This window comes from Pagrus pagrus, assembly GCF_965226575.1.
Source record: "Pagrus pagrus genome assembly, chromosome: 7".
NCBI classification, from domain to species: Eukaryota; Metazoa; Chordata; class Actinopteri; order Spariformes; family Sparidae; genus Pagrus; species Pagrus pagrus.
In genome coordinates, this window is record NC_140191.1 from 28,756,797 (window position 1) to 28,783,415 (window position 26,619).

At 43.8% G+C, this 26,619-nt stretch overlaps 1 protein-coding gene across 3 annotated transcripts in view; it reads left to right on the forward strand.

Moving 5' to 3' along the window:
• The window catches only part of LOC311260582 (low-density lipoprotein receptor class A domain-containing protein 4-like), a 284,242-nt gene that overhangs the window by 212,960 nt on the left and 44,663 nt on the right, over positions 1-26,619 (forward strand). Inside the window, exon 1 of one of the 3 annotated variants that reach the window (XM_084358601.1) lies at positions 21,371-21,805. The exons of the other annotated variants lie outside the window; for them this stretch is intronic. Within the exon in view, the coding sequence (XP_084214727.1) occupies positions 21,712-21,805 (94 nt within the window). The 5' untranslated portion in view covers positions 21,371-21,711. Of the gene's footprint in view, positions 1-21,370; positions 21,806-26,619 lie in introns of those variants that run through there. 3 annotated transcript variants of the gene reach the window in all.

The window sequence follows — 26,619 nt, forward strand, 5'->3', positions numbered from 1 at the left end:
AAGAAGTGAGAGAACTGGAGCCTCTGGTGAGTGCTGAGTTAAGTGAGAGGATGACCTCAATTCAAATACACACACGGACACACACACACACCCTCAGTGTGTACCATTGTTCGCAACCTCAGGGCTTACGTACAATAATCTGGCTGTTTGGGGCGAATAAAGGCTTGTGCAATTAATGCAAATAAACAGATACGATCCAACTGTCAAACTTGTGAGAGTCTCACTTGTCTAACGATTAAACCATTAAACAACTACCACCGCTGATGAAAATGGATCGACCTGACTTAGTTCTTGCTCACTAGTTGACTCTCCCCTAAATATAGTTATAGCGACTGGCAACCAAATGAAACGCACCTTGTGTGTTTGCCTTCTACCTTGAGTAAACTTGTGGATTTCTCTGTGTTTGAACATTTTTTGGAAAGGTTTGGGATCATTTATGTACAGAACTCAACAAAACATATGACAAAGATCGTTTTTAGACATTTTAATGCAGAAATCTGATATCTTATATCTTTAAAGCGAGACTATGTAAGTTCGCTGAACAGTGGCTGACTCTCACTGGAGTGTTTATTTGGACGCAAAGTTGGAATTGTTTGAGCATTTTCAGAGTAGAGTTGGACAGAATGAACTGTCAGACAGTACTGGACAGCTGGATGCTAGAGGTCATCACAGCAGTGCCAGTATCAGTTTAAAACTCCTGCTTGTTATTGCTTCATTAAAAAAGGATTTGTGTTTTTTTCAACACCACATGTCATGATCAATAGACAGTGGGGTTAGGATTACAGTATGCAAAGATTACGCTGTGTCCTGAGCCACTTTGGCAACTTTTACATATTACCCATTGCCCTTACTTCTTATGTAAGCACCTATTTACAAGATGTAAGAACATTTATTAGTTGTGTTCGGTGTGGCGTGGAGTCAATCTGACTTCTGGTTGTAAATTGTCAATCAATTTGGACACATCTTCAAGTGTTTTAAATGGACTTTTCTAAAACCTGAATATGCAAAGTTGAAAGCAGGTAAAACTAAAACAAGAGACATGGATCTGAATGAAAACAAGTAAAACCTAAAACATGAAACCTGGAGGTGACAGAGAGGAGAGCGTGATTAGCTACTTGGAAAACAGTGAATGACAGGAATTGGATGGTAGTGAAAGCAGACAGAAAACTAAATGATGTCATGGGCAGCCCTCCCACCTGCACAGACGGGCTGTCTCGCCAGCAAACCAATCACTCTCTGAGGAAGCAGCCTCTCACTGGGTGTCACTGGGCAGACAACAAGCACACAAGCACACACACACTTACATACAGAGAAATTTGTCGAAATCAGCACTCAAATAATTGTCCACACCATCGACAAATATCTCCAGCTCTGTGTTACTGACCATCTGAATTGTGTCACTCTTTTATTTTTGCTCAGAGATCAGCTGTGTTTTACACGTTCAATATCTGCAGCAGAAACACGGCAGTCAGACGTGATTTCAGCGTGTGCAGCGAACAGGAACAGGGACTGAAATTCTCCAGGGCAGAAAACCAGAGGAAAAACAGAAATTGTGGTATTGACTACATGCTTGATGATTTTGGTCCTTAGGCAGGAATTTAGGCTGAAAATAGCACTGGGATGAACAAATGCAAACGCTGTGTTGGCGTAGGTGTGTTGCCACAGGTGCTGCTGAGGAGATGAGGTACCTTCCCCAAAGCCACATTTGATAACACATCCATGAGTTTAAATTAAACCCTAAGGACAGCACCTGGCTGTAGGGCAGTTTTGGTGTAGTGACCCCAGTGGGATTTGCAGTCCATGTGATTTTTCCTCAAACACAATCATTTCAAAAGAAAGAAAGGAATAAGAGTGTCACACTCCGAGTACTCACAATTTTATCCATTGGCTCCAACAAAAATTCATAAATCTTGAGTTGCCTTCTTTAATGAGTAAGTCATGCCATTCATAACTGTGACTCTGGTGTTCACATCTCGAGTCCCCTGTGTGGTTAGGGTTAGACCAAGTGTGAACCCACCATGACGTCACCCATTTTATTGTGGACTTCTGTTGGAAGCTTCGAGTTTGGCAGTACAGCCATCTTGATTTTTGAAGTCACAGAACACAGAGAGCATGTCACAGATGGAGACAGAGCCGTGCGTACATCGCAGGTATTGATGTAACTAGCCATGGAGACCATAAACCAGGAAAACTGTTCACTGATGTAATAAATCAAGTGGAAAGGAGGATCTTTTTCTCCTAAGCTTACATACGGGTCACACCTAATTTTGAAACCAGTGGATGCACCCAGTGCTGGCCATTAGAAAGGATGCAGGTTTAAGGCACTTTCACATTCACTTAAATGTGAAAGCTTCACTTTTCAGACCAGGAAGCTCCATCCATATTTTATAGTCAGTGGGTGAGACAACAAAAACACTTAACGTTGGTTCAGGTAGGTGAAAGATTTAGGGTTCAGTTAGACATGATGTGTCTCATGATTCAGTTCACTGCAGACTTTTTCTATATTTAACCAAAACCACCGTCTTCCCATAACCTTAACCAAGTGCCCAAACATAACCATACAGTGTGTTAGTCATGCTTTAGCTGGTACAAGGGGATGTTGTAGATACTGAAAAGATCAAATAGTTTGGCTTGAAATGAATGAAACATGAACACAACCTGATATGGACAGCTGTATGTTTCCTTCAAAATTTATTTTCTGTTGCAAATCAACTGAATATAAACTCATTTTCTAGAGGACAGGATTGTTGTAATGGTATGTAGAGCACACATACAGCAGAAGAAGTAGCTAATGTGATAAATGTGCCTCTTTTCTCGAGAGCTGATGCACATTGATGCTGTGAGGTGGACATCCAGATGTCAACCTCCAGTGACATGTCTCATGCCAGTATGTGGTCTAACAGGGAAAACAATGTGTTAGGGTGCTTTGGCGTAATGTCACACAGCCGGTGTGTTTCCCTTAGAGCAAGTATAGAGCAAGAACATTCTTGGCACCAGAGATTTAAATATTCATGTATTACTTATTTCTCTCATGACCAATCACTAATAAGGGGTTTAAGCAAATATATATATAAATATGGCAAAGTCATAAAATATTCAGGATATCTGCATATTTTATGCTGTGAATCAGACGGTACAGAATCTTCAGGTTACGGCCCGGCATGGCAGCATCTGTCAGTAATCTTCACATATGGAGATATGGATCAAATGATCACCATTTTTGCTGCTAATTTCACCCTGTCAGACATCCACCACGACTAATACCACTGTTGACTGATGCAGTGTTAATGTTGTTGTGTAGCCCTGTCTTTGGTTTTAGCACCTCAGCAGCGAACACTGCAGTTACAAGCTGTTGTGGGGCGATCCGTTGACTCCCTGTAGTCCTGCTTACTACTACTGTAAAAGGAAGCTGGGGGGGTTCCGCTAGCAATGCAAGCTGTGAGCAGGGACACTCGCTGGCCTGGTACAAGCTGTTATCTCCCCGGTCCTGCTACAGAGCTATAGGGTGGCAGTGAGGCAGACTGTGAGGAATGCTGGCTGGGCTGGTACAAGCTGTCACGGGCCGGGCTGTTTACGAGCTGTATGATGGGAGTGAGTCAACCTGGGAGCAAACAAAGCTATGCGATGTGATAACGTATAAGTACGTCGAATCCAAGCAGTGCAGGCAGGGGTCCACTGGAAGCAGCTGTGTTAGTGTAGGCAGCATTAGCTCGCTGGTCGTGCTAACCTGCATATCACTGAGTTCTGCCAGGGTGGTAGCAGGTCTGGGGTGCTGCAACATGTTCCCACCACCATCCATCTGTCAGCCCCTGCTCCGAGCGCAGCATCTCTCACCTAAAGTAATGTTTTCATTATATTCCTCAATATGGGAGCTACAGCATTTTGTGTGGCGTGGCCAGGCAGGCGGAGAGGAGGAGTGCTTGGAGTGTTTGGATTGCTGCAACTTGTTCATATGAGTGTCCATCTGTTCCAAACATGCTGTCCTCACAGTCAGTAGCTTATGTTTGACATTCTCAAATGTATGTAAGAGATGATATATGAAACTGATGATACCTCAGCCGAGACAGCTGCTCAAGTTGTTCTTCTAGAGATTTCTCAACATTAAAATGATGAACTACCGGAGCATAGATTAAACTTGAAAATATATTTGGTGGATTTTAAACTCAGTTAATACTGGGAGACTTTGGCTTCAAACTACTCCAAAACAAAAGGAAAAAAAACAGAAACAGGACCAACAATCCTAATTAGTCCTTTCAATCAAAGTTAAATTAGTCTTTTGATCAGGCTGTGTTTCAACAGATATAATGGCATGAAATCTAAAGCCTCCACACAGATAATTCTTTTGTTTTTGGGTGTCACTGTGTTTGGTGTTTGGAGTAATGCATCGCCTACAAAACAAGAGTGTTTAATAGAAAAGCTGGAAATAATTAGCTTTTTTTTAATTAGAGAAATGTGAGAAAAGAGTGGAACTGGACATCTTAACTCAATACTGTTGGTAATGGAGGCACAGGGGTAAGGGGAAGGGGATCACAGACTGATTAACATGTGACTGATGATTGACATGTAGACAGACAACGGCATATTAATGTGATTACTGGTTGTGTAAGCAGTGACAGTGTGACAGTCAGGTGACACGGTTGTTGGCTATGGTTGATAGCAATATGTTCAGTATGATCTAAGATGGTAAAGATGGAAAGTGATCTGGGTCGCAGTGCTAAGTTGAACTTTGACAAGGGTTTTTATCAAGTCTGGGCCATCAGGATTGCCAATGGTAGCAGATGATTATTATCTTGTGCGCAAAAATCTTGAAGAACGGTTGCAGTGTAGCTGGGACTGATCTCACGTGTTTTAATAAACAAGTACCATATTTGGAAGAGAAAACAAAAGTGAATGGTAAAATTATTACCCAATCTGTCTGCTGTAAACATCCATTGCAGCTTAGATTCCTGTCAAAAAGGGATTATTAAAAGGGCTGTCAAGCAATTAAAAAAAACAATCCAATCAATTACAAGCTTCATGATTAGTTAATCAAAATTAATCCCACATACCAATATTTGCCGTAAGCATTTAAAAATATTTCAATGCAAATGTATTTTGGTGGATTATTGAATTAATGAATAAATGGACATTCAAATAGTATGAAAATTTCTTGCTGCACAAATTGATGAAATGGTGGTGTCAACAGTTCAACCTGGGCCTTTTTTGAAGCCCTACTCCAGTGTGTCTTGGAATTTATATGATCTTTCGAGACAATGTTTGTATGTATGATTTTTGACAAATAACTAAATTTTGTTCTTAAACTTAGAAACATTTAAGCTGTCACTAAAATGGAATGGGCTACAGATGAATCTGGGACTTTTATGTGATCCACCAAGCTTTGCTTCTGGTGTTATAATAAAGGCTGATTTATGGTTGCACATAGGCTCTACACAGAGCCGATGCTGTAATCTGCGCAAGTGGCCTATGCCGTAGTGAGCATTTATACATGTGTGCTGGCATGTCTGTGTTGCTGGCGGTGGTGAGCGGATTGCCAGCTGACAGCTCACAGCTGTGTCTCTGAGCTAGAGAGAGCGGACAGGCAGAGTGTCTGCAGGGAGGACCGCAGCTCCATGTAAACCCAGGCTGCTCGCTGAGGGACAGCCCACCCTTTCGACATTCAGCCTGTCTGCTCTCTCTCGCCAAAGACACTCCAGCAGCGATGAGAGGCTCTGGAGGAGGAGTATCATCACAATATGAGCAAAGATCACAATCCCCCTTATTAGCACTGCCAATAAGCACCGGAGGAGAAACTGGAAAATGCAATGCTTCCAAGCAAACCAATCACATTCCTTGCAGTCTGCGTCACTGCAACGTGCATGTCTGGGGAGGTGTTCGTCATGCTACGACGTAGGGCAAGCACCTACGCAAAGGCTATGCTGTAGGTACGCCGTTGATTCAACAACTAACCACATCCCATTCTTGGTTCAAGAATGTTAACAGTTGGACAATGGGACTTTTCCATTCAGTAGGCCTTTTTCTTAGCAGCGTTTAGTCATCTGCCTCCATCATGTTTACAAAGCTGCTGGTCAAAGGGCATCATAGAGAGCAGTTAATCTGCGTTATTTTTTCTGTAATTAATTGATCAATCAATCAAAATTAACAAGCTATATTAACAGCCCTAATTATTACTGACATTTCAGATGCAGCCACTTCATTTTACTTTCAAGTAAATGGTTTTGATGGTCTGAACAAACTGTTGGCTTGTTTATAATCAGTCTGATCATCTGAAGGGGTGGGAATGTCAGTTTTACAGGTACTTCATAAACCAAAGTAATGGGCAATCATAGTGACATTTTTAAACATCCTTGGGGAGCCATGGATGTCTTAACCAAATGTATTAAAGGCCCTGACATTGGGGGTTGCCTGTTCCTTTAACATGTATGTTCTTTAGGAGCTGACGTATGTAAATCTTTGCTGCCTAGCGTGTGGGCAGAGAGTTGGGAGTGCTGCAGTTCTGCGTGCATCACATTACAGTTTAGCTTCTTTACCTCTTGACATCCTTATCCTCCTGTGTGATCCAGTGTGTGAGGTTTCCAGTATTGAGTTAATGACTGAATGTAAGTGCCTCTTACTCTGATGTTAACTGTTAATAAGGCGGACGACGTATGCTAATGAGTCCGTCGTGACGAGAGCTAATCCCAATATAGCTAGATTGCCAATGATGTAACTTACTCATGAAAGTTTAAGCTAACTGTTGTGCTTATTGTTATCCTTTATATGCTCGAGTTGAAGTGGTTTTGTTTACAATGCTGTAATGTGAGAAGAGCTAATAATGGCTCCCTTTTGGCAGGAAATGTCTGTGACGTGTGAATGTGATTCTTGCATCTAGCCACAAGGTGGCGCCACTGTTTTTTGTAAACTGGTTAATAGGTAAAGTCAACTTATTTAGCTCATGATCGTGACTCTATTTCATTTGTATGTGACTTTAAGTTACTATTTTGGTTAAAATTATTATCGCATTGTAAATGTATTCCTGTCTCAGTTGCCTTTGTTGGGTTTGATATGGTGATACATATCCAAGCATTTTATTTATGTCTGAAAGTAGTTGTATGGTGAAACTGTGTAAATTGCAGTGCCTAATGGTGATTTAGTTGTTATTGTTATAGACTGCTGACAATACTGCGTGGAAAAAAGTACATCTCTTCATCTCTATTCCTGTGTCCTGACCGATACACCACCCCGTTTACTGTTAAACCCTATATGAGGTATCCCTGGTGTATAACTTCACAAACATTGGTCCTTCGAGCCGGATAACAGTACCCGGGATGGATGCGGATGAAGAGATGTACCCTGACATGAGGCCTAAGTGGCAAACATGTCGACCTGCTAGACTTCAGGACTATGAAGTGGACTATGTGGGATATTGTCAAGTTGGCATGTCGAAGTGGAGCCTACCATCTCCTAACTTGGAGGGGAAAGTGTTTCATCCATGAGGGCCCTGTCCAGATGACCCTCTTCCAAGCATCCCAGACCCACTATGTTAGCACTCAAGAGAATGCTGCTCATTATGATTACTCAGCTAGCCTCAGGCCACATCCAGAGGAGAGAGTGGGATCATAATGTCCTACCTGAACACACACCCTCATACCAGAGAGGCCCATACATGGATTCCCACTTCCAGAAGGAACTTAGAGCTATTCAAGTGGATAATGCTAAGCTGCGACAATCACAATGGGTCTTCCAGTCAGGCTTAAAGGAGCTTAATGAGGCCCGATGCAAGATTAAAGAGCTACTTGAGGTAGCTCACTCACTGAAACACGTGGATTAATCTACTCACCCGGCCCGAACTTATAGCCCCACCACCACAAGCTGGAGCTGCTGCCTCTAGGAGTTACCCCTCTCTATATAACAATACCTAAAGAAGAAGAAGAGTAGGCCTGGCCTGATTCTCCACCATGGCCTGAACCTGAGGAGGACCTGCCTGGCGATATGTACAGTCTCAGGCTTGATGCACCAGAGTTCAGCAGCCAAGTCTATTATGCCCCTCACCACACTGCATATCCGCCTGCCATGCCTCCACCACCAACACAACTGCACCCTCATCCTTAAGTCCCTCCCCTTGATAAAGTGATCTCATCGTTCACTCCTGCACGACCCTCTCCGCCACTCTCATGCCCTTCTTCAGCTAATACAGGTGTAAAGCACCTTGCGCCTGTTAAAGCCTACCCTCCCCTAGCAGCTACTGGGGCAAGACTGGCATGCTACCTCCTAACCACCGTGTGCATCCTCCTGTAGCTGAACAAATGTATAGAGGCCCCCAACACATGATTCCAAAGTTCATTCACCCAGTCCCTAGTGAGTTGGTGAGGCTTGGCATTGCTTTAGAGATCCTATTCCCATCCAATGCTATAGAACTGTTCAAGTATCAAATACTTGTGGATCATCTAAAGCTGGAGGAAGCTAAGCTTATAGCTGATGCCTACCTAAACTCAAAAACCACTTATACTGACACCATGGCAGCCCTCCAAGATAAATTTGGCCAACCCCACCAACTGCTTAAGGAAAATGGTGAATGTCCTAGATGCCCCTTAAGTCCAACATGGAGATACCATGCCGTTCCAGAAGTTCTCCCTCCAGATACAGTTATTAGTGAGCCTGTTGCAGACCTTGGGCCCTGAGGGGGAAATCGGACTTAACTGTGGTCCAAATGTGGCTCGACTGCTGAGTAAGCTCCCTGCAGAACAGCGAGCCGACTTCCACCACCACCAGTTCAAGCAGCCTGGAGCTACCCACACCCTATATGACTTACCAGAATGGCTCTACTATGAGTCATGGTGTCAGGGCTTCGACAAGCAACTGGAAGGCTCAGTATGGAAAGGCAGAGTGCAAAGAGCAATGGTCGCCCTGGCAAACAAACAGTGACAGACTTACATGGTGCCAAAGAGCCTTCTGAAACTTCCACCCTGCCACACAAAGAGAGTTCATTGAAGAAGAAAGTCCTGAGCAAGTGCTACTGCCCCTAATGTGGAAGCACCAAGCATTGCCTCAGTCAGTGCAGTGATGTTGCTAAACTTTCTAGGGACCAGCTGAAAGAGTGGATCCAGGTGAATAAACGGTGCTGGTGTTGTGCACGAAATCATCAAGCAGCCCAGTGTACGTTGAAAAAGCCCTGCAATCTCTGTCAGGGAAAACACCTCTTGGCTCTCCATGAGAGATAAACACAAAATCATAGAAGGGATATAGAGATGTTAACATCAGCAGCTGAGCTTTTTGGTGTGAAGGGCACTCCTGTAGATTTCCCTCTCTGTACAGTCTGTCAGGATATCCAGGTACTCCACAGCCACACAGTGTCTTTCCATGTCTCCCCAGCTGCCAGCCCTCAGACCAGCTATAGGACCAACAGTGCCTTTACAGCTAGTCGTGTCAGCCTGGCTCAGCATACCTACCCTGTTGACCACCTTCAGAAATAGTCCAACCACCTACGCAGCATTCCCATACCTGCTTTAAGCAAGCCAAGCCCTCCCTCCTTATTGGCTCTGACCTACCCCATCTCATAACACCTGTTGAGCTAGTCAGACTTGGTCCACCTGGTGGTAGCCCCAGCCCCAAGTGGATACCCTACCTTACCGGCACGAGAGAGAGGGGATGCAGTCAAAGCAGGATCAGCAGGCTGTAGTATTATTGGATGCCCAGACAGTCCGTATAGAGGTAGATGGAATCCTCAGTGCTACACCACTGCAGGCGGCAAAAGAGTCAGTCATGCCTCTGCTGCGTAGCACCAAGAGACGTCTCCTTAAGGACCCAAAGCAAGCCGACGCCTACAAAACAGAGATGCAGAAGTTCATTAGAGCAGGTGTGGTGCAGGAAGTCAGTGTGGAGACCCCCCTTAAGGAAAGCTGGTACATCCCCCATCACCTCGTCAGCCACAATGGGATAAATCACCTTGTCTTTAACTGCTCTCACCAATACCTTGTGCAGACTCTTAACCAGAACCTGATACCTACCTACGTCAGTGGGAGTGCAATGATGCCAGCATCCTGAGCTACTTGTCTCAAGAAGCTAGATCAGCCTGGACCTGTGGCTAGCACAAGATAAGTCCAGTGTTATCGAATTGACACCCAGACTCAGGTGGAATTGGGAGACAGACTCCTTGGACTACAAACACAGGCAAGTGCAGTTATGACACAACAACCCAGAGGAACGTTTATTGAGTCCTAGCCTCTCATTTCAGTCAGTTGTGGGATAAGCAGGGAAGTTGGGACGACTCCAACCCACCCAGAGACTCTGAGCTCCTGCAAGCCTGGTCCAACTGGGAGGCTGAACTTGAAACCCTTCCTCTCCTTACCTTCCCATGCACCTATCTGCCTGTGGATGCCAGCCTAAAGGGTGCCACATGTGAAGTGCACATCTTCGCAGATGCTTCGGAGCAAGCTTATGGAGCCGTGGCCTACCTGAGGACTGAAGATAGTGAAGGCCGAACACACATGTCCTTCATTCTTGCTCATTCCCGAGTGGCTCCAAGATGTGGGCATCTTCTGTGGGTTAACCGTGACCTCACCTGTATCTAGAGGGCATGGTGTTTAACACCTGGCAGGAGCTCATGGATGCCAATGCTCATCAGCTCCATGGGCAGACCCCATCGAGCGCTCCACCCACTACTGAGGATTATCAACAAGCAGATCATCATCGTTCAGCGAGCCCAACAACAGTCATTCCCAGAGTACTACAGGCTCCTTTCAGAAGGGAAATCTGTCTCATCTGGGAGTAGCTTACTTACTTTATCTACTGAAATGGACAACTCCATAAACCTCAGAGTTGGTGACTGGCTCCACTGCTTAGAAGGTCAAGACAACTCAACTTTGCACCCTGTTGTCTTGGATGCCTCACACCCAGTGACGTGCTATCCTGGTCCCAAACCAGTCTTTGCAGAGTTGCTGCAGTAATACTAGATAATCTGTGGGCAGGAGGCAGTTCACAGAAATCAGTGTGCTTGTGTCGAATGTCAGGGCTGGAGAGCTCAGCCTTCCATCCCCAGAATGGCTGATCTCCTCACTGCCCGCCTCCAGTTACACAAACCAGCCTTCCACTCCACTTGTGTGGATTGTTTTGGGCCCATGCTAGTGAAGGTGGACAGATGCCAAGAGAAATGTTAAGTGTTTAATGACCAGGGCCGTACATTTAGATCTCCTCCGAAGTATGAATGCTGAAAATACTGTGTGGAAATAATCTGACTGAACCATACTCCAGGTCAAAGAAGAAAGTAGAATCTCCTCATCTCTATTCTTGTGTCCTGACCGATACACCACCCTGTTTACTGTTAAACCCTATACGAGTTAGCCATAATTAATTACCTTACAAACATTTAAGTTAGTTAAATCAAGGTATTTAACTCAGAAGTACATACATCAACTTCATAGTGGCACTAATAAAAAGGCAGGGGATTACTAACATGAGTAGGAATCATCCTTTGGGGACCATGAATGTCTGTTCATAGCAATTCACACAGTTGAGCTCTTTCAGTCTGGGCCAAAATGGTGGAAAAATACAAGCCATTTTAAACCAGTAAAAAGTAGCTGGCCATAACTGGCATACTGTAGTTGGATTATAATGAATGCATTTCATCACTGTCCAGTCAGTCGCTACTTGTAATTCTGTAGGCTCTAAACACTGACTTTTAAAGAGTGCTAAAGGGGATGCACAGCTTCTTATCTCTTCCTCTCTGTGATTTACTTGCATCTTCGTATTAGATGCAGATTGAATTCAACACAGCTGTGTTGTGAGGCCGTGGTTTACACAATGTGTGTAGAGAGCACTGTCTGAGCAGCAAACCTGGGGATAAGAGAGCAATGTATAATGCTTGCTGTGAAACGCCTGCAGTGGGAACAGCCGTCACATTGAGCCAAAGCACTTTTATTGTTGTAACAGTAATGTGTCTGAGCATTCTGAAGAAAAAGAGAGTGAATAAGGCAAATTGCTGAAACACTGTGGTCCAATATATTTACTTTGTGACTTAGTTAACTCTCTGTGCATTTATATATGAACTTGTGACAGCATATAACACGGTGTGTCATACATTTTTAAGGTGTGCTGTGTTTAAAGACTAGTAAAGAGTGCATGGATGTGTGTATGACATAGGTATGTATATATGTGTGCTTAAGTAATCTGGTATATACAGTATGACACCCTGTGATTTCATGAGTAATAGCTTTGTTTCACTGTGTCTGTGTGTCTAACTATACTGTATGTATGGACACTTTACGGCAGGACGCTGTACTGCACCATCCACACACTCCGTTGTCACTGCTGTTTATGACTGCATTAAAAACGCACTCTCTCTCTATTCAATCTCCCCTTCCTTCACTTTTACACACACGACACACACACACATTTATAGCTGCTGTCCGTCTCACTGGCTGTGTGATTGCCGTCTGGTTTGGGGCTCTTATCAGTGTTGTGACGGAAGCGTCCAACGGGACACACGCCCACACGTACAAACACACCTTCGCCCTCACCGACTCTCTCTCTCTCACTTGTCTTTCTCTTTTCCTCGTCTTTCTTTTCCTCCCTCCGCCATGCCCTTTCCTTTCTCTAGCGGCGGTAGAGCGGCAGTGTTGCGGCGTTGTGTCTGTGCTCGCCCCGCCGAGCCGTGTGCCAGTTCAGGAGATTGGCATTAAAGCCAGACATGAGCTCATCGGCCCAGCTGGGCAGACAGCCCATTACAATGCTCAGCAGGGCCCTACCGCAGGGGTGAAAAGAGCTCAATACCTGCTGATTATCTACTCTTTCTCTGTCTGTGTCTCTGGGTCCCTCTCTCTCCCTGACTCATTGGCTTTCGCTTTCGCTCCATTTCTTCTCTTCTCTTCTCTTCTCTTCTCTTCTCTTCTTCTCTTCTCTTCTCTTCTCTTCTCTTCTCTTCTCTTCTCTTCTCTTCTCTTCTCTTCTTCTCTTCTCTTCTCTTCTCTCTTCTTCTCTTGTCTTCTCTTCTCTTCTCTTCTGGTCATTTATTCATTCGCTCAGTCAAGTATCCTCCACCTCAGGCTTCGTCCATTTCTTTCCTGATCTGTCGTATCCAATTTGTCTTTCTCTCATTCAAACCCAAATTTAGACACACACACTGCCTATATGTCTGTCTGCCGTCCTCCTTTCTCTCCCTCTTTTTCTGTTCGCCTGTTTCCGGCACACACACAACTTTTCCGTGAGCGTCATGGTGTCATTGCAGTGGTGCCTGCGGCAGAAAGAGAGGTAGGGAGGGGTGGTTTTTGAAATGACAGGGGTGGAAGCGAGGTGTGTGTCTGTGTGTATAGAAATGACAGGGGTGGGAAACCAGACAGATGGTGCACCTGTGCGGACAGGATATGACACAGCACTGAAGCCAGACAAGGGCAGGAAGCAGCAAATATGATGTGGCATGCCAGACGCTTTTATTGAATGCAACTCTCTACTCTGCAATCCGACTGTCTGGAGTGGCCTTTCTGTTACTTAGCGCTCCGCTGAAGACGCCGAGCCACAGTCGATGCCTAAGCAAACACACACTTTTGCTCGCTCCCTTTCTCTTCTCCTTCTCTCTCTTCCACTCTCCAGCTTTGTCAGCTGGTGAGATGCATTGCGGTTAATTCATGAATCCCATTCAGCCTTGGTATTAAGGCTGAGTCATATCCATCTTTTGTTCTGACATTTGGAATGGCATTCAGTAATACTGACTCCACACAGAAGTCATGGGGTGTTTCGAGTTATTAGTCTGACTGAAAATGTTATGCCAGAGTCAAAATGGATCATCGTCATGCGCAAGTACTTTCATCACACAAGTCCCATGATAGAGGCTGCACCCACAGGAGGATTTTTTTTGGATAAACAGGCATTAGTGATGCAGGATAGAAACTGTTTCACTGGACTTCATCCACTGGCTTAAAGTGCATCAGTGTAGATTTACAGTCTTGCAGGTTCTTTCTTGTGCTTGGTGATCATGAAACATCTGTAATCTGTCAGTTTTAGCTAATCTTATCTCCCTTTGTCTTGACCAAAGGCATGTGGACACCCAAGGCTTTAAAACCATGTGTGGTTCTTGAGCATTTCACTCCTCTGGAAAGGCCTGGCCTCAGGGATTTGCTCACATTCAATGGAATATTTGAATCACTAATATGAACAGCGGAAGTTCCCCACAACAACATATTATTTTGAGGATATTTTTGTCAAACAGAAGGACATAGGACTCCACTTTTAGAAGAGGCCTTTCCATCAGCCAAGTTAGGTGAATTCGACAAATATGCAGTAACCAAGCAGACTGTGAGAAAAAAAATCAGACACCATGAGAAATAGACTTAACATTATCTGCTCAAACAAATCACTTTGTGGAATCAGTTTGCAGGTGTCTTTTCATCGATGCTGATTTCCCCTGCTTCTCTGCTCAATTCTCTGTGATGAGCTTTTAAAGATATAATATGTAATGTTTCTGCATAAAAATAAAAAAACTTTGTTATATATATAACAACATATTTTATATATTTTGCTGAGTTGGGACAGTGCATTTCATTTGGTCATGTGTCACTATAACTTCCAGTAGAGAGTCAGAGAGTGACAAAGGGAGTCTAAAGCCCCATTCACACTGCCGATATTTCGCCTCGGCATCTGTGTGAAAGTTTCAGATGCGGAGAGTTCGGACAGTTTCTCTGCGGCTCTGATCCGCCTCTGGAGGTAATATCAGAGCCGCAGCAGAGGAAAGGCGGCGTCTGTGTGAATGGAAAAGCCAGCGGTGCGGAGAAGGTGTGTATCGGTCTTATGGTGTTCAGAGTCTGACAACTAAACAGATCCTTCACTCATCAAATAAAAGAAAAACTTCAACCCACCGAGCAATGTTACAGGACCAAACAACAGTAATGTGGTAGTACGTAGTGTCTTTGGCAACTTATATGAGGAAAAAAAATACCGTATTTCATATTTCTGCCGGAAATACAATGTCTGTCCCCGGCAGCAGAGCCAGGCAGCTCCCGCAGTTGAATGGCGATGACTTTGCAAAATGTCTTTGTCGCCCTCCGCTATTGTGTTGTTGAAGTTACTGTCTCTGACAACTTGTATTGGAAAAATTACGGCGACTGTGAGCCATCCCAACTGAGACTTGAATGAATTTTCCCCCAGAAAACAGCATCCCTCTGATAAGAGTGAGAGCCAGACAGTGTCTGTTGTTTACTGATGGTGATTATATAATTATGTAATTTAGAGCAAAAAACATAACCTTGACGCTGTCCATGATGCATGGTGGGTCAGGATCTCAGTCACAACACTTTATAACAGCATCCATGTGATTATAAACAGTCGGCCAATACATGTTTAGATTAACAGATAGAAACTGAAGGGAACACGTAGAGAAAAACCACACAAATCTCAACGTCATGATGTGTACCATCATGCCTCTTTTGGTTCCAAAGCACCGGCATGCTGTATGAATTGACACACTGGAGCGCCTTTACGCCGGCGCTGCTTGGTTCAGTGGGAACAAACAAAGGCGGAATAAAGGCGAGCCGTCCTTGCGGCGATAATGCAGAATCACTGTGAGAAATGGGTTTAAAGTTTGACTTAGAGACCCCCATGGCAGAAATTACATACTGTGCTTTCAACTACGCTACAACAACTGTTTTCATTTTGAGCCTGAGCGATATATCGGTTTGCTAATATAACTGACTGATATTGGCCCAGATATATCAGAGATATATGGGTATCAGTGTATATGTTTTCCAATGTGCCAATACAAAAACTTTTTTTTTTACAGAACATAAAGCAAAAAAAAGATGCTTTGAGTAATTTGTATTTAATATTATCGCAGTTAGGTTTACTGTTCCAGTGCACTGATGTCATTGGACAATTAATTTTATTGTTAAACTGCGATATATTCTGTATCGGTTTGGTTTTAGTCTCATTTGCTCCCATTTTGCCACAAGAGCATTAGTGAGGGGTGCATTGATGTGGGGTGACAAGTCCTAGATTGCAGTTGGTGTCCAGGTCATCCCAGAGGTGTTGGGTGGGTTTGAGAGGTTGAGGTCAGGGCTCTGTGCAGGTCAGTCAAGTTCCTCCACATCAAACTAGAAAAATATATTTTTTCATGAGGCCCCCCTCACTCCCATAGTTCGAATCATTTGATCCAAACCGAGAGGAAAAAAACATTTTTGCGTTCACACTGACTTATTACAAATAAATCAGGAGGAGAGCATGATGTTTTAAGGACTGGCAGCTAACTTATTCATTGGACAATTCTGATGATGCCATCCTGCGTCATTGTCAATGCTACATGGTCCCACATGGGGAAATCAGATTCCTGAGTGACAGCAGGGTCAAGCAGCACTTCACTTCTTCTTGTTTGTTCCTCTTTTTATTGTAAGAAGGGAAGGTCACCAATAAATAACTGATTAGGAACATTATTAGTGGACCTTATATGTCATAAATAATGACTGACAAGCAGAAACAATACATAAACGCCAAGCTCGACATACCACTGGTTGAACTTTTCACCTTTGCTAATGTTCATTCATGTTACCATTATTACTAAATGATCTTGCACAATTTCAATTACTACATTATTACCAGTTTCCATGATCAACAGAAGTAGTTTAGTTAGTTACTGGACCCAGACAGAGACCCTCCTTTTTAGGTGGTCTCAGTCCAGTTGTTTGGTCTTCACCAAACCTGACAGCCTCCATTAATCAGTTGATTGATTGGTTGGTTGGTTGGTTGGTTGATTGATTGATTGATTGATTGATTGATTGATTGATTGATTGATTGATTGATTGATTGATTGATTGATTGATTGGTGGGTGGGTGGGTGGATTGACTGACTGACTGACTGACTGATTGACTGACTGGTTGGTTGGTTGGTTGATTGATTTCATCAATCAATCAATCTGCACCAAACAGGTTTGGCGTAAATGCAACCTTTATGGACAGCTCCTCAGGTTACTGAAAGTACTTAATGTTGCACTTCCATAAGGTTGGGGCACCCACAAAGGACAGGTTAACAAAAGATTGGTCAAAACTGAGGCAGTAGAGGCAGAGATATCCTGACTTTAGGTTCAGTATCTGTCAATCTCCAAAACCCCAACATCAGGGGTGCCCAAACTTAAACCTAATAGGTTAAAAACAACACCTATTGCATTGTGTTTATTGTATTATATTGTATTGTTAAGATAAAAAATTGTACTTGACTTCCTATGTTAAGTGTCACTCTGAACCCTTGGTCAGATTATGAATAATAAATGAATAATTATGGATCCTACATATTAAAAGAACATTTTTACTTCACAAAAAACAACTGTATAAACATTTTAATAAAATCAATATTTTTTTTTTTAAAAAAGGTAAACGTTTAAACGCAGGCCAACTTTTGCCCGCAGGCCCCACTTTGGGCAGCCCTGCTCTTGATCCTACATTTCCCTTAATGCAACTCAATAGGGCCTGTCATTAATCTCTCCTTTCTAAATACTAACATCTCTCGAAGCTCACACTTAACAGTTTGTAATGTAGTTTCTGTAAAAACTTTATTTGCAGTCTCCAGCCTAAGCCTTGATAACCCTGATATCATCATCAGGGTTCATTTTTTCAAACTTTGTAAAGCTGCTGTTTAATGCCCCTTTAAAACAAGTAAGGGCCTTTCTCCTAAATGTTTCCACATAGTTGGAGGGACACTATTGTCTAACATATGATTGGATGCTGTAGCATTAAGATCTCCTGACTACACCCAAAACTTTAAACCAACCAAAAACACTCAAAAGTATGTGGACAGACTTTTTAAATGTCATTTCTATACAGAAAACTGCTACATAAAACATTTCTGTGAGTGTTTTTCTTTTCAGACTGCACACTGTGATCCACATCAAACTTGTGATCAGTGTGAATCTAGAATACTCTTACAGCCTTGCAATCTGTGGGCAAGAACAGAGCATGTCTCTATAAAATAAGGCGTAGGATGGGACTCTTTCATTTTCCCTGCGTCCTCCTCCTTGCTCCCTTGTGGTTTCTGATGAAGGTGAGTCCTAATAGATTCAAAGCTTAAACCTGTGCCTGGGAGACAGCTTTGGTCTCAGAAGTAATGGAGCTACTGAGAAGAGGCTCGAGGAGTGCTGAAGCAGACACCAGAGAAGTGGAACAGTTTTTCCAGTCCATGTTTGGGGTGATGCATGAAACAGACTTTTTCCCAGCTGAGCCACAAGATGGCGCTTATGAGGTGGTGTCTGTCAGCACCATAGAAGCTCAGATGGAGAAGTTGCTCTGTATATCATGTTTTTTTGACATGACTTTACTGTGCTGATTTCTCTCGATACCAGTCTGATCACATTCCTGATGTGTTGATGGTCTCACCACAAACATCTCATCTAAACTTCCGAGCATCTGTGGCTGACAAGAGAACACTTGAGTGAAACTGTCTTTTTTTTCAATCTTCTCTGTCATCTATCTGCTGCATATGGTGAAAATGCAGGCATGAAACCCCCTTTTGAAGTTTATCGTCAAATCTACTACACACACATGCACAACAAGCTTCAGATGAAGCTGGGGTGGTAATGTCATCAGCAGTGTTGGTTGTATGCAGACACATGGTGGTGGTGTTTCCTTTCCTTCCTGCATTCGCTATAAAAGAAACCGTTTTTTAAGATCTTTTAGGCACAACATAAACATGTCATGCTTTGATTCAAACAGTCACAGAACAGAAGCAGCACACAGTTAGCTCCTGAATAAGCATGAAACCCCTGTGTAAGCAGGAAAGCCCCATGCAAAGTTCCTAAAATAGACACATGCACACGTGCCGGGCGTGATAAACCTATCAACCCTAAAGTTAGTATTCCTCAAATATGGGATGAGACAGAGGCTTCCCAGGAGAGACACAGAGAGCCTATGCGTGCGGTGTGTGTGTGTGTGCGTGTGTGTGTGTGTGTGCAGACTGCAGTCAGGGGGGATGGGAGGGAAGCTGGTAGACTTGAGTGCATTTGGTATTCAGCAGTGCCTAGTATTTATCTGTCTGCTGGCTGTCTAGTCTGGTCTGGCCTGTTAGTGGTGTCACCCTGCGTGCTCCCCGGGGGACTAAATTGACGCTCCAGACAGACTGCGCGCGTGTGTGTGTGTGTCTGAGTTTGTGTGTTGTTAGGTGGTGGGCTGTTTGTGAGTGTGCTAGAGGTGGGTTGCAGGGGAGAGGATCGATGTGTGTCTGAGTCTGTCTGTATATGAGAGCTTGTCTGGGTTGTGAATGTATGTCTGGAGTGTGTTTTTACGTGTGTGTGTGTGTGTGTGTGTATGTGTGTGTGTGTGTGTGTGTGTGTGTGTGTGTGTGTGCGTGTGTGTGCGTGTGTGTGTAAAATGACCTCACATCAAGGCAGAGAAGAACTCTCCTCAGTGTCTCGATTGATATTGAGGCTTGGGCTGACAAGACAGCAGCGCCTCGATTTGTTGCTTCAATAAAATTCTGACAGCTGCCAGGCGTTTGTAAATTGCGTCAGGGTCACGCGTCTATTTTTTCTCCCCTTCCAAAAGTGTCACTTCGCTCATGGAGGAGTGTGGAATTCATTGGAAGCCGTTAAGGAAAATATTTTTGCATACTTGGATATAGAACTTGGCTAGTGATGTGGCACTTAATGCACAACATCTGTTGGAGGTCTTTGCTTTTCCCATTTACTTATTTTCCTTCACAGAGGGCCATATTATTGTCATTGGTTTCTGGTGTTTGCAGAATTTAAATGATAAACTCTTCCAGAGCAGGCATTTCCCAAATAGTTTTAAGTCTATATCTGATGGATCGGAAAAAAAAATAACTTTTGCGATTTGCTGCAGAAGGGGGCTGCAAGAAGCTCTGATCAGAAGAGTATTATTTTGTCTTTGTCCTGAGCACATATGAAGTAAAAATCATACTGTACCTGCTTTGTTGGAGGGCCTCCTAAAAACTCTTTAATGATCTCCTATTGTTCCCTAGACCACAGTTTGGGAACCTGCTGGTCTAGAGCGGCATTCAGAGCTTCTCTCAGATTTGAACAGCCTAGTTTATTTATAGACTGCAGACGGTCCTGTGCTAGTGTGTGTGTGTGTGTGTGTGTGTGTGTGTGTGTGTGTGTGTGTGTGTGTTTGAGTGTGTGTGTGTGCTGGGTGGGTGGGTGGGAGGGTTGCACGGTTAGATTCAGAGGGGATGTGTTGGGGTGGATGGGGAGGTGGGGGAAATGCTTCTCTGGTGCACATGTACCACAAGACTGGCGTGGGGGGGTCACCTCAAGGTTGTCCCCTTCAAGGAGCCATCTCCATTGGCTGTGGCTCACTGTAACAAGGGAGTGAAACTCGAAGCGCTCTCCCCACCCTCCCCAAATAACACACCAGACCGACCAGTCCCAGCCCTGCCTCCCTCTCCTCCTCCCCCCTGCCCTGCTCCCCCACAGCCATTGTCAACCACGACCCGGCCGTCTGCTAGCTTTCTGAGTCAGGTCAGCTCCCCCCCCATCAACCCAACCATGCGCACCCACCCCACTGTAACCCAGACACACACACAGCCACACACACACAAATACATAAGCCCTGTCCCATCCCTTCTCCATTGCTACCTTCAAGTGGTCCTCATACAGCGCTAAATCCTAGATATGAATATGTATGTCAGTGAACATTCAGGTGCTTTTGGTGATTAATAACGTGGAACATGCAAAAACAGTAGTTTTATTTTGAAATGAAGTGCTATAATTTGTTCTGCAGGATACAAATAATAAATCAAGGATATAGCTGATGTGCTGATTCTAACCTGTGGTGTGTTCAGTATTCATTTAAGCATATTTGTTGCTTAGGACTGAACTAAACAGGCGCAGCACTCTCAGTTGTAAAAATTGCAACATTTATGAAGTCAGGCAGCTCGATAGCCAATTAGTGCATTATGTGGCAAATCTATGCAAGGATCTTCATGAATAGTAGCTGCTGACACCAGACAGCACCATACCAAGGATGACTGAAACAGGGCCCCATAAACAAAATGTAGCCTACTTTATTTTACTCCTTTAAAGACAGTAACTTACAGAGACTTTAAACATGTTTCTTGTACTTGTAACTTGAGCAAGAAAAGAATGAAAGAAAAAATCCGACAGATATGACACTTTTTTTATATTAGCTCATATGACCCAGGTCTGTTTTCATTATTTCATTTTTAGCAGCAACAAATGTGGTTGATTTCTTCCTCGGAGAACTTAAACTTGCCCTGACTCATGTGTTACAGTAAATCCAGACCTTCGCAGTCCGTGTTTTACCGGATGGAGTTAGAGTATATGGCGTTTAATTATGTTTTTGGTAAAAGGCAGAATTATTATTATTTCTGTCGGCTCCTGAAGGCAGCACCTCTCTTTCCCTCTGTTTGTCCTTCCTCTAGAGCCCTGTGATTGGCCGCAGCGGCAGTCTGTCAGTTTGTGGGCGGGGCTTGAGCCCGCTGTGGCTGCTCTAGTCCAGTGGAGGAAGGACAGCTGCTCTCAGCGGCGAAGCAAGGAAGGGAAAAAATATACAATGCGTTAGCTCCGGTCACTCGTTTCCCAAATCTCTAATTCACTGACCGAGCCTCCCCGAGACAAACATGGCGTGAGAAGAACCGTGGAAAATAAGTGCGAAACTGTCGGGAGTTACTCGTAGCGGCGGACTCAGCTGCCGCTGCCTGGAAGTTTTTGGTTGTTTACCCGTCGTGGGGCCCCGACGGTGGCGGCGGCGGCTCTCTCCCCGGAGCGGTGTCCCGGTCTGCCCAGCCCCATGCAAAACCTAACGGTCCCTGGCGGCCCCGGCAACTCCAATGTCACCTGCTCCTGCAACTGCACCGCTTCCCAGCCACAGGGAATGGAGATATGTGAGTAACATTAGTTGCGTTTCTCCTGACCTTAAAAATCCTACCAAGAGACTTTAGTGCCTAATCCGTTCTGTGTGCACTCTCCAGTGTAGCGACAGAAGGACAACACATCAGACTAAGTGTTCATCCAAAGACGGTCCGACACTTCTGCTCTGAACTCGCTGTCGGCTGTTTCCTCCCGCACAGACACTCTTTACAGTTGGCTAGGCTTTTCCTTTAATACTTCTATCAGGCTCTTATTGTATGTCTGCGCTGTCTTATAGGACATTTATGGCGACGTTAAGTGTACTTATTGGTATTTATAATCTCTTTTGTTGTCTTTATTTGTCCTAAAGTGTGTCTGTAGCAAGCAATGTTGAGTTTATAGCGGTTTTTTACACTGTAATGTAATGTTTGAGCTCTTACAGCAGCCATTAACATTACATAGACATACTGTAAGTTAGCACTCAATAGTTAGCTTACAGTGAAAAATCATAGTCATATAGCATTAGCATTGTAGTGATTTATAGTGTAGCTTTTGAAATGTATCACCGATTTATTATAGTTCTTTCTTACAAGAACTCCTCTTTTCTGAGTTTTCTTCTCACTTTAACTTTCCTGCTTGACTTTTTTCAATTTATTTTTTGGACGTTTTTATCCATAGCGTTGGTTTTATATTAAAACTTGGACATGTAGCTTTACAGGGCTGTGCATATGCACGAGAGATCACCACAGAGGGTTAAATAGTTTGCCTGTCAGCACCGACAGGAAATGCTGGAATGGTATGTTATGTCTGTCTGCCTTCTGAGCAGCCCAGAGAGAAACTATCATCATCAGCTCTGCCCTAATGCTGCTGCCTGCTAGATCCACTGCAGATGTTCCTCTTTATGACTAAAGCAGAGACAGACACACAGTGGAGCAGACACATGCAGGCAGGCAGGCAGGCAGGCAGGCAGGCAGGCAGGCAGACCGGTAGAAATGCAGAGGACAGCCAGACAGTGTATGTATCCAGTCTGACACATCTGCAGAGAGACAGACAGACAGAGACAAATAAACAGGAGACAGGCACATAGCAGACATTCAGACAGCCGGGTAAATTCAAAAGCAGGCAGCCAGACAAGTACCGACACAGATATAGACAGACACATCCACGGCTAGACATGCAGACATATTGAGAGACAGACACACAGACAAGCTACAGACAAACGGACAGAGTTACAGTGATGTGTAATTTCCATTTGGGGCCGAGGCCAGGCCTGGGCAACGTGAGGTGAACGCAGGATATTAGATTCAGATTTGGCAGCAGAGTGTGGTTGCGCTGACGCCACATTGTAACCAAGAAGTGTGTGTGTGTGTGTGTGTGTGTGTGTGTGTGTGTGTGTGTGTGTGTGTGTGTGTGTTTGTCTGGCAGATGGACTGGTGTTCCACCATTCGTTTTCTGTGGCATCATGGTACTGCTCGCCAGGAAAGACACACATAGTCAGGCATGAACATCCACAGACACACTGATACAGCAGAGAGAGCCTAATTAGATAATCCAGTAGAAGTGGCTCAGACTTCTAAAGTGAGCAGAGCTGCCAGAAAAGTCAAGTAATTGTGTTGATAGTCACTTGCAGTGCATTCGATGTATTTATAGTTATCCATGTGTCTGAGTTTGTGTATTGAATAAATGGCTGGTATTTTCAATGCATTTCTCCTCATTTTAACGTCTCACTAGTTGGAGGGAGCTCCATTCACAAGTGGTTTGAAATAGCTCTGTCCTACTGTAGTGGCCGTCTGGTTTGAAAAGAGCTCTTGTTTGTCGGCTGTGTTGTCATGCAGACTCGACAAGGCTGAATAATGTAGCTCATGCTTTGATGATTCCTCTGGCTGAAGAAAAGAGCTACAGTCTGCCTTTTTTTCCTCCCTTTTTCTTATTTTTTTAAGCGGAGCGGGCGGTCTCGCTAGTGTGTTTCCTCCTTATTCAGACAAGGAGGAAAATTGAAAGGCACTCGGAACATAGAAGGGATCACAGCGCAGACAGTGTGTCACGGCCAGGACTCAAACTTCTGCCTACACACTGGGCTTCACATGTAGGATTTGAAAGGCAGAGACCTTTAACAAGCATTAGTCTCTGGCTGTTGCTGCGCTTGGATTCATTGTGTGGTGCAGTTATCTTGTATTGTAGGTGTGGTATTATAAAGTCCCGAGGTCAAACACCACAGCTGCTTCCTGCTATGTATGTGTGTGTATTCTTTACAGTCTTTTTTTCCACTGACAGTTTGAACCCACAGTGATAAGAGCTATTACCCACACAAATCTCATTTTAGAGAAAGTCTGATTTCTCTGTGAAGGTATAGTCCCTGCAGTGTGACACTTAAGGAAGGTCCTCTGCAAACATTTTTCAACCCTTAAGTCATTTAATCTTGTATTGACTCTTTCCCCTATCAGTCCTGTCTCTCTTCAACAAGTTGGGAAGTACTATGTGCCGACTGCATTAAGTCGTTTAGCTTGTACCGTATGCAAATACTCGTTATTTTTTCAATCAGGATACGTCATCTTGATAACGGTGCAGTGGTTTGTTTTGTAATATGGATTCCAGAAGAGTCTTGAACAAAGCTAAAGTGCACTGACAGTCAGGGAAATTACCTGGAAAACGAGGATTTAAAATTCAAAGATAGATTAAATGACTTTAGAATGTTTTTTTAGTGTATGGTATTAACTTGAAGTGGTAGACAAACGCATTCAATGGACAAAAGACACATTTTTTGTTGTGCTGCATTTTTGCCTGTTTAAATAATTAATAGGGTTGGGTGTCAAACCTCAGTACATTTTTGGTAAGACCAAAATGTGTTCACTTGCAACATAGAAAGTACCCCTGACACTTAAAGACTGGTCCTAGTCCTGTTTACTGATTCTCTGATCAGATAATTGAAGTTTAAAGCATACCTTTACCTATTTCTGACCATTTCTTTCCTTCTCATATGGTTTCTTGTGTTTAGACATCTATCATTTAAGAACACTGGCATTTTTGGAAAAAGACGTTTGAGTCAAAACATTTACAGTTCTCAGTCCTCATAAAGGTATCCGAAAAAAATATTGTCTTGGTATTGGTACCAAAACTCAAGCATCGTATAGTAGGGGTGGGACAAAATATTGATACAGTAATATATCGCTGGCCTTCCTTGCACTGTACGAGTATCGATACACTGGCGCCAAATATCAATATTTTGATTTCAAAAATAAGGAGCTCTAAACAGATTTCACTGCCAATTTGACTCCCCAGCTTTGCTACTTCGTGGCTCGTCATTGTTGTGCTTATCACATGAATGAGGGAAACTTGAACGGAAGTTAACTGGCCAAAGAAGAAGAAGTTTACAGCAGGATAATGGTAGAGGAAAGTTACGTTAAGAGATCCCCCAGCCACGTTTGATGGGACAAACAGAATCGATAAAGTCTACGTGATCTGCAAGAACTGGCAACACCCACCACAAACATGCAAAGCTACTTGCAACACCACCACCTTGATCTCCTTGTTGAGAAAGCGGCTGATGCTCACATTGTGAGTCAACCTGCAGCGGGGAATGCAGTGTTAAAAGTAAAGCTTCCGTTCTCGCCCCCCGAGGGCTGCTAGTATTACAAAGTCCATCATTGGGTGTAGTTGCAAAGACCTCCGGCCGTACAGCATGGCCGAAAATGTTTTTTGCCAAATGCTACAAATGCTGGAAAGACTGGAAATACAGAGCAGAAAATATTTAACCGAAAAAGCTATTCCAGCTCTTAATGATGAGACGAGAGGAAAGTTGAAGGATGCACTTCAGGCTACAGAGAGAATCGCGCTAACCTGCGATCGATGGACTTAACGGGCCACGGAGTCCTACGTGACAATCACTTCCCATTTTATTGATGAACAAGTGGGAAATGCACTCCTATGTGCTACGAACAATGGGGATGCACGAGACTCATACTGGTGCTAATCAGAAGTGCACTCACCTCTGAGCATCAGTTGCTGTTCCTCAAGAAGAACATGCATAATTGAGGATAAATAGTTACTAAAGAATAACTCGAACGCTGCTGCAGAACTGTGCTGTTTTCTAACAGTTTGGACTTTTGCCAGTTTATGTGGTGACACGTGGACATTGACAAGTTACAGTGTGTTTGTAAAAGAGGCACTATGCTAAGACTTAATGCACTTTTTGTTCAGTGTTTCATCTCAGTTTGTGTCAAATTCTGTGAAATGGACTCCAAATTGCAGTGAATAAAAAGAAAAATCCTGCACTTCACCTTTTTACCTTTTTCTTTAGATGCACATATAGCAGTATACATACAGTTGCCTCTTGGGAAAGGCCTAGGTCCATGTGTCAGAGACTTTAGTGGCTGTCTGCGTCTCTGTGTATGTAACAGTTAGCCTGCAGCAGGGGCCAGCCAGCCAGACGGATGTAAACGGCCTGATCTGTAATCCTGTGTATGAGCTGTGTTATTGTGTAGGTGGCAGCAGGGTCATCTGTCAACTACCTCAGGCCAAACACGCACAAGGCAACTTGTTGACTCTGCCTCAGACACATACACAGAGATATACACATAGGCACATGCACACACATTTACACCTAGATATATGCACACACGTAGACACACACAGACGGGCACTCTCAGGCTCAGCCAATATTTACCCTGCAGTCTCCCGCCAGACAGCCAATCCAATCTCTCACTAAGCTCTTTGTTGTTTGTTTGGGGTTTGTTTTTTGCCTCTTTTTTGTTTGGTTTGTTTGTGGAGGTGTTGTTTATTTGGAGTTAGTTTGGTTTTTATTTAGTTTTATTATTAATGCATTTTAGTAATGAGCCCTGAAAAGAAAGAC